This window comes from Arvicola amphibius, chromosome 6 (assembly GCF_903992535.2).
Source record: "Arvicola amphibius chromosome 6, mArvAmp1.2, whole genome shotgun sequence".
In the NCBI taxonomy this organism is placed as follows: Eukaryota; Metazoa; Chordata; class Mammalia; order Rodentia; family Cricetidae; genus Arvicola; species Arvicola amphibius.
Window position 1 is genome coordinate 33,089,516 of NC_052052.2, and position 8,648 is coordinate 33,098,163.

Consider the following 8,648-nt stretch of genomic DNA (forward strand, 5'->3'; position numbering starts at 1 on the left):
GACCTTTAATCTCAGCATGCAGAGTTAGAGAAGGCAGATCTCTGTGAGCTGGAGGTCAGCCAGGGTTACATGGTGAGCCCTGTCTCAAACAAAGAAAGGAAAGGAGGGAAGGAGGGAAAAGGGGAGAGGAAGAGAAATAACCAAACCCAAGAGTTCAACATCAGGGTTCCAGAGTGCTGCTCATTCCAATGCAGGAAGCAGGTCTCAAACTCAAGCTTCTCTGCACTCTCACATAAAAAAGAATCCAAGCACTCTGGTTAGTTTGCTAATGGCCACACTTAACAAGTGTCAGGCTCCTAGTAACTGCACCACTTTCTGATAGCTGCAGGATGGGAAGGAAGCAGCAGGAACTCTAATGGGGTCCTCGTCTCAATGCAACACTCTCCTCCCCACACCCCAGCACTGCTGCTTCCAGACAGGGCTAGCAGAGCTCTCTGACATCAGGAACAGTTGCTAACCCCAAGTCACCAGCAGTGCTGATGTCATCAAAAGCTGTCAGGAACACAAGTTCTGATGACATCCATCAGCCATCTTAGCAGCTCAAGACAACACAAAAGGTAATTCTTTAGGATCTGCCTGTTGTTTGCTAACCCACCAGTCATGCCCACTTGCAAACTCCTTCTAGAGGCCAAAGTCACTAAGTCTTATGGATCAGATGTCTCTCCATGACAAACATTCTTTCCTAATATAAAAAAGATAAAGCTAGAGATGAGGAAGTCACAGTATGGCCATCCTCTAAGTATGCCCCACCCCTGCAGAGGGCATCCACACAACAGCAGGATCCACAGCAGTTCACATCCCTCCAGTTTCCTTCATTCCTGATGGTAAGCTAATGCTGAAGGAGTGAGGACAGCACAGTTACTAAAATACTGGTATTAGACAGACCACCTCCAAGTCCTAACTCTACTACCCACTCTATCTTTGGGTTCATGTCAACCACACAATGTATATAAAGTGTTTTGCACACTAATACAGGCTCAGTAAAAGGGAGTTATTGTCAACACATGAGAACAAAGAAAGAAAAATGAAAAGTTATTATAAGTTAGGCACTGTGCTAGTAAGTTACATATTTTGCCTCATTTAATCCTCTAACAATCATGTAAAATAGTAACTGCATTCTTATCTTATACACGAGGAAACTGGGGCTCTACTTTCCTTTTCCACGCTCAGTGGCTCATGTCCCTACCTGATTTCACAGCACTAATAATTCATATCACCTTCAATTAGTCCTCTGAGATAAGGTGGGATTTTTAAGAAAAATATAACTTAGCCTTGAGCAATAAAGAAATCTAAACCATCCAGATTTTGTGTGTGTACATGGAGAGAGAGGTGTTTATTTTTTAAAAAATACACTTCAGCCAAGCATACGCCTTTAATCCCAGCACTCAGGAGGCAGAGGCATGTGGATCTCTAAAGGCCAGCCTGGTCTACAGAGCAAGTTCCAGGACAGCCAGAGCTACATGGAGAAACCCTGTCTCAAAAAAAAAAAAAAATACACTTCAGCTTGAGCACAAAGCAGCAAAAGTTAGGGGCACCTTGAATTAAAGTAACTGCAATGCAGTACAAGGACCTCCAAGCCTCTTCCCATACACAAGCCCAGAGGTGTGACTCTCCCCACCTTACAGAGTGAGAAACTCTAAGGAGGTAGAGGTACAGTCAGCTCTTGCTCAAGTCCACAAATGTGGCACTTCCTTCTACAAATCTGCGTCTTGGCAAATGCTGCTCCCTCTGCTTTGGAAAGCACTGCTATTTTTCACCAGCAAATTAACACTTTCTTTGAAACTCAGCTAAACCCCATCCTTTTGTATATTTCTCTGAGACCCCATGATAAAGTCAATGGTTTCCATGTGACCCAGTAGCACAGTTTATTCTAACGTCATGACTTATCATCTCAATAGATAGTGACACACTAAGTACCTGTCTCTTCTGCTACTAACAATTTTCAAAGACTCCATAAGGAAGGACAGAGGGTAGCAACAGAGCTCTGCATATATGTGCATGTAAAAAGAGGCATCCATGCATCCATGTGTGCATAAAAAGCATATCTTGTAACTATTTTCTTGTTAGGCACTTTCATGCATTTCATATTTTCACACAGCTTCAAAGAGGAACACTGCATTTTAATCTAAATGGTACATGAATTCTAGAAATCTGGAAACAGACTTGGTTTCTTAAAAGTAACAACTATATTTTATTCAGTTCTTTTACTCCCAGCACATAATCGGGCACAATTAAGAAAGTGAAGACTCGCTAAATGAATCATATCCCCAAAGTCATTGTGCCAACTACTCCAGAAGTAGAACATGCTAGACAGAGCACAGCCAAACAAAGCTAGCCAGCTTCCTTCCACCCCTTCTTTCCTTTTCTGCCATTCTCACAGCTCAACCATTCTTACTCGGAGGGAGGGATAGAGAGGGAGGGAGGGAGGAAGGAAGGGAGGAAAGGAGGGAGGGAGGGAAAGAGAGAATGAATATTGCCTTGGTGCCGGAATACTATTAAAAGGATTAATTTAGGGTCCGGTGTTTGGACTGTCACATCCAATCACTACACACAGATCTACAGCTTCCCAAATCAGACTCATGCAAAAAGGAATCAATCGTAAGGACACAGAGGGTCTGAACAGGCATACTAATGGCCTTCTAAGGTGCCAGCGGCCAGCTTTGACACTCCCATAAATTATCTGCCTTTTGATTTTACCTGTAGCTGTGGGGCACAAGGCACAATTTTGAACATATCAAAGCAATCCCTTCTAACCCAAGGCTCCCCAAGGAATAGACCCCAAAGGAGGAAGAAGCTAAAACAACAACCCAAAGGGAATCTGCTTCCCAACAGGTCTGGCCCTCAAAATCATCAATTAAAACCCAACAGAACCAAATAAATAAAGCAGGATTCAAATAAAGTCTAGCAGAATGGATGGAGCATCAACACACTCTACAATGACTATGCATCTCTCACTCAAGGGAAGAGAAATCACAGCAATCAACTTGCACAATTTCATCTGGAGGCAAGTCTGCACTAGCTTTAACAGTCCCTTACACTATGATCTTGGGCAACTCAATTTAACCTTCTTTGGTAGCAAGAAAACCAAAACAGACTACATGGCTCATTTCCCTGAGTGGGAAGGAAAAGTAACAAAATCACTCAAGAGGCACTTCACAGAGATGCGGGGTCAGTACTGTGGCAACACCAATAAATGATCCCGAACAGGGAGGAAGGCTAGTGACAAGGGTGAGTCTTGGGAAGCTGCTTAACCCTAAAGCTCCACACTTTACTCATGGCGTGTGGTCTAGGGAACTCCCACAATGTGCGAATTTCCCACAGTGAAAAATCATGCCTTGCTTTAGTTATAGCTGCCTCCTGTAGATCGGCTGAGCTTTTACCATGTGGTCACAAGGAAACTGTGCGAGCGCAAAGCTTAAGAAGCCAAAACTCCTACCAGCCAACTACTTCCTGCTTCTGGGCAGAATATTAGTAGTAGCTGCCACCTTTAATCCTGGCACTTGGGAGGCAAAGGCAGACAGATCTCTAGGAGATCGAGGCTGGCCTAGTCCATACAGAGAATTCCAGACCAGTCATAGTGAGAGCCTGTCTAAAAATTAAAACAAAGAAAAAAAAAACAGTATTAATTCACTACTAAGAGTTTCCTCTACATCATTAAAGCCTTTAAACAATGCTACTAAATCCCACTATCTCCATTTTAGACAGCAAAGTGAAACTCAGAGAGGTAAGTGGCTTGACCAAGGTCACAGAAACATCACTTTCAAATATCTGTAGGCTTCCCTCCATCACTGCAAGTACGCTGGGGCTCACAGAAGAGGAAGAACGAGGGAAACAGAGTGGCATTCTGACTGTAAACTTTTCACACTCAACAAACAAATTTATTGGCTTCCTGCTTGAGACACACCATCACAGTTGATCTGGCAGACATGGGTTATCAATCTGCTACAGGCAAGGTAAGAACAGACCAATAGAACATACAGAATGAGGACAACTGCCTAGAAAGCTTAGGAACGCAGATCAGTTTCTGTGCATATAGCTCAAGTAATGTGAGCTATTAAGCAAGGTCCCTAAAATGAAGATCCCTCCAAGGTCTCCATTCAGGCCATACCTCTTTCAACAGAAGTTTCCAAAAACATTTTAATTCATTGTATGCTGACTCTCTCTTTTCCAATCTGTGAAATAGTAGCTGCCTAGCATTTCCAAGAAATTCTCTAGTAGACACCTTTTAGGTGTCATTAGAAAGACATGAAATTAGTAAAGAAAATTAATACTAACACACACACACGAGTTCAATTATACTTGATGTGGTCCTTAAGGACCACAAAACTAACACATAAGGGGAATAAAATTGCTACCCCCGACTCTTGACTGTTCTCTCTGCTTCCAGTTTTATCTGCCCCTTCAATCCATTCTTCATACTGAGAGCAAAACAAGTTTTCTACAACACAAAACTCCTAATTATAATCTTCATTTTTTTTCCTTTTCCTTACTGTTTTGCTTTGCAACACAGGCTTGCTTTGAATGAATTAGCGATCCTCCTACCTTAGCCTCCTAAATACAGGAGTATACCACCACCCTGAGCTGCTTACAATCTTTCAGTGGCTTCTTACTGTTCTAATTTAGAGATCAGCAAACTATGGTCCATGGGACAAATCCAGCTGCCACCCACTTTTATAAATAAAGTTTTACTAGAACACAATCATTTCCACTTTCACAGCATCCACAGCTGCTGAAATGCTCGCTACAAGCTGCACAGCTGTAAAGGAGTCACAAAGCATCAATATCTATTCCTGTCCTTTCTAGAAAAGCTTGCTAACCTTTAAGTCTTTTTAACTGCCCCAACCTGCCTACCTCCCAGCACCGTCTAAACAGTTTCTAAGACCCAAGCCTCTGCTCACCTTTCCTGCTTCACTCCCCACCTGCCTTTCAATTACACTGACCTTCCTCAAACTCAACAAAGCTCTGACACTTGGTCCCTCAAGTGTTTAATTCTAAGTAAGGAGGCTGATTTCTCTGAGAAGCCATCCCAGAGTCTACAAGCCCAGGTTAGGGTCACTCCCGTAGACCCAGACCACCTAGGTCCCTTACTTTAGTACTAGTGGGTATATCATAACTGCTGCATTACTATTGGTCTCTCCTATGGATCTGAAAGTTTTTTTAATATCATGGGCAGTCTTGTTTACTACTGTAATCCGAGCAACTAACAAAATGTCTGGGTCCTAGTTATTGAACAAATGACTCCCAATTCCACCTTTTTACTAAGTCCAGGTGGAAGGAGGTGGGAACTCACCAGCCATTCACTCAAAGGTGACACACAACTCAAACCCAAATATATCACAGAGCCACGCATGAGGTGGTCTTACGGTTGAATTAAATGAATATGTCTCAGAATATAGGGCTATTCCAGCTCTACTCAATTACTTTAAAGGTGAGGTACTCATGAGGTGTCTATCAAAGAAATCAAGGCTAGGCACAGTAGTCCATACTTGTAATCCAGTACCAGGCAGAGTCTGACACAGGAGCATCACCAGTGTGAGGCCAGTATGGTCAATTTCGTTAAGGTCAAATGTAAATTTTAAAAAAGGACAGAGAGAGGGAAGTGGGGGAGAAAGACTAGGAATTTTGTTCAGTGATGGCATGCTTGCCTGGTATGTTGCAAGGTCCTGGTACTGAGGTACATTCCCCAGCACTGAGGAAAAAAAAAAAAAAAAGCAAATCATGACAGAACTGGAAAGTCTTAAGTCTAGATCATTCATCTCCAACTCTTCCTTTAAAGATTGTGGTCGATTTCAGTTGCAGGAAACTTAAGCACATGTTACTTTATCAGAAGCTACAGAAAAATGCAATCTGCACCAGGCCCCATCACATACCCACCACACCCAAACAGTCAGACACCAAAAGAGATCATACAACAGGATTCTCACCTCTCCTTACTTCGAAGACGCCAAGACTGGCAGCTGGAGACGCTGAAGGGTCTGCGAGAGCTGGAAAACCCCAATGCTGTGGACAAACACATATCTCTGCAACAGGTATACTTCAATTCAAGGGTTTAAATTCTCATTAAGGGCCACTCTCAAACTCATAAATTCAAACTTTGGAATATAGCTATCTCTGTGCAAAGACAATGGTACTACAGACTTTTCAGATGCTATTGACGGATATATAATATATATATATTATATACCCATGTATGTATATATATGTGTGTGTATATATAGGTGTGTAATACACATATATGGGTGTGTATATATATATGAATTATGAATTTCACAGGTTCTCTGATATATTGTTCTTCCTAAGGAAGTTTATTTTCTAGAAATAACAAATATTCATAATATTTGAGCCTCAACTAAGAAAGATGGTCATGAAGCGATGGCTCACTGGATAATTTCAGAATCCTGTCAGACAAGGACACAAGGCTAGCAGTATTCAGAACTCAGGAACTGGGGCTGAGCCAAGACTGAAGAGAAGGGTTCATTGCTACAAACCTATAGGCAGTAACTGGAATAGAAACACAGATCAGGAAATACTTTCAAAATACTTCCAAGTAGGCCTCAAATTCTAAGAAAGTCAAGCTAGCCAAACCCCAAATCAACACATCAAGGAAGCTAAGCATAGGTGGCACATGAGGAGGGGCCAACCAGGGCTACACATCAAGACCATCTAAAAAATAACAATTTTTAAAAAGTATCAAGGAATATCTATCATATTTATCACCTACTTCAGATATTCTTCAGGACAAGAAATCACAGACATGATCTTTTAAGACAGTGAAACCCTGTGCACAAGCATCCATGATTGGAATCAATACATTCCTGTCTGCCATTCCACACACTTAAGACTTGATTCTATCCTGACCCCTCCAGGTACAGGCCACTCCCCAACTTATCCCATAACAGAGTAAACTTTCCAAAAATGAAATGGAATCAAAGCACTTCTATTTGGAAATTTCAAGTTTGAGGGAGAGCTCTTAGGCAAGCTCTGTGACCTAGCTAGCTGATTATCTGCATGATCTTGGGGTAGGAATTGTTAACGAGCTTTTAATTTGGAGTGCTTAAGTTGCCAAAGTGCTCTGAGCTCCAGTGAAGCACCACAGAATCCATAAAGGAACCTTATCCATCACCTCCCGGCAGCTCCCTTCCCCCATCCGGCACCTGCCAACAGTCAGCCAAGAGGCTTTCTAACCAAGATCACAGGCACACATTAGTGGAGTCACACTCCAAGTCACTGTTTATAAATTGGCTTTTAAATGGTAGGGGATTCAAGTATAATATACTTAAGGTCCAAGAACGAGCCCACTAAAACAAGGTCTACTGTATGATAAAGTCAGAATAAAGCTGAATTTGATGAAGCCAGTTTCTGGTACAAACTCCACAGTCAAAAATCATTCAGCCAATCACAACCTACTACAGGCAAATAGAGTATAGTCTCTAGCCAATAGGATTCATGTTTTGCTGCCCTTAACACTGGAAAACTGATGAAACGCACTAGCAAATGCATACATAAAAATGGTCAGAGACAATTGTTGGTCCTAGTCATTGCAAAATCCTTATCCCCAGATGAGGGGCCCCATATCCAGCATCTTCCAGGTCAACATCCAACATCCCAAGTCATGCTTTGTTTTAAGAAAACACCTGTTGCTGGGCCATTTGCAATAAAGGCATACAAAAAACTACCCGGATTAAGGCCCTTTCTTCATTCTGACCACCATCAGTACCCATAGCTTGGAATTTACAAGGAAGTAAAATGCTAACGTGTGTTCTGGGATGCGGAGGGGGTACCCTATATATCTACTAATTCCTTAATCTATTTCTATTTTCTCTGGTCAAATCTCCCTTCTTCTCCAGTAATCTCAAGTTAGGCCCCTTCATCAACTCATCCCACCTATCTCGCAAAGCCCAGCTCCACCCCCAGCTCCCCCTTGCCAAGTTAGAACATGCATCCAGGGTGAGCACACGGGCCTGTATTCCAGGCAGCGTTAAGTGTGCGCGCCATGACCCACACCCCACATGCATTAACCAGGGCCCAAGCTAGGGGCCCTCTCAATCTCACCCACCCCAGGGTGTTGCCCCCAGTTCGGGCCCATCCAGGTCCAAGGGAGCGTAAGGGGAGGGGCAGGGGGCCAGGAGACCAGCCCTCCTTCCCAGGGCCGCCCCCGCCCCCCGTCAGCTGCCGGAGAGGCTGTCGCCATGGCAACGCCCCCTCCTCCGGGCCAGCGCGGCAGGCTCTCTCCAGGTGCAGGCCCCGACGTCTCCCTCGGCCTCAGCAGGCGCTTGGGGCAGTTGACGGCAGCGGGCACGGCCCGCGCCGCCTGCGGCGCTGACCGAGCAGAAGCAGAGCCAGCTCCGCCCGCTCCCCACAGCCCGTTCCAGGCCGCCTCAACAGCGGCAGCCAGCACCACGAGTCCACAACACACCGACTCACCTCCGCGCACTCTGACCCCGATCGACGCGGTGGACGGGCGGGCGCAGCAGCCAACCGCTGAGCCCGCTGCTGGCGCCTTTGGCCAATGAACTACAATGAGGTGGGGTTTCTTCTCCCCAAACGCTCTCTCTGCCGCCGACATGCGCGCTAAGATGTGTCAAGATGGTGACCGTTGGCGCTGAGCCTTGTGGGACTTGTAGTTTGGAGGAGACACGTCTTCAGAC

At 44.3% G+C, this 8,648-nt stretch overlaps 1 protein-coding gene across 6 annotated transcripts in view; it reads right to left on the reverse strand.

Moving 5' to 3' along the window:
* Positions 1–8,443, reverse strand: part of Eri3 (ERI1 exoribonuclease family member 3) — a 130,003-nt gene extending 121,560 nt beyond the window's left edge. For 3 of the 6 annotated variants that reach the window (XM_038332631.1, XM_038332632.1, XM_038332630.1), the window contains exons 1-2: positions 8,057–8,416; positions 5,925–6,000 (exon numbers count right to left, since the gene is read on the reverse strand). In XM_038332631.1, the coding sequence (XP_038188559.1) occupies positions 5,925–6,000; positions 8,057–8,191 (211 nt within the window). In that variant the 5' untranslated portion in view covers positions 8,192–8,416. The other 3 variants (XM_038332635.1, XM_038332633.1, XM_038332634.1) reach the window with 3 other exon arrangements.
* Between the last annotated feature and the right edge of the window lie 205 nt (positions 8,444–8,648).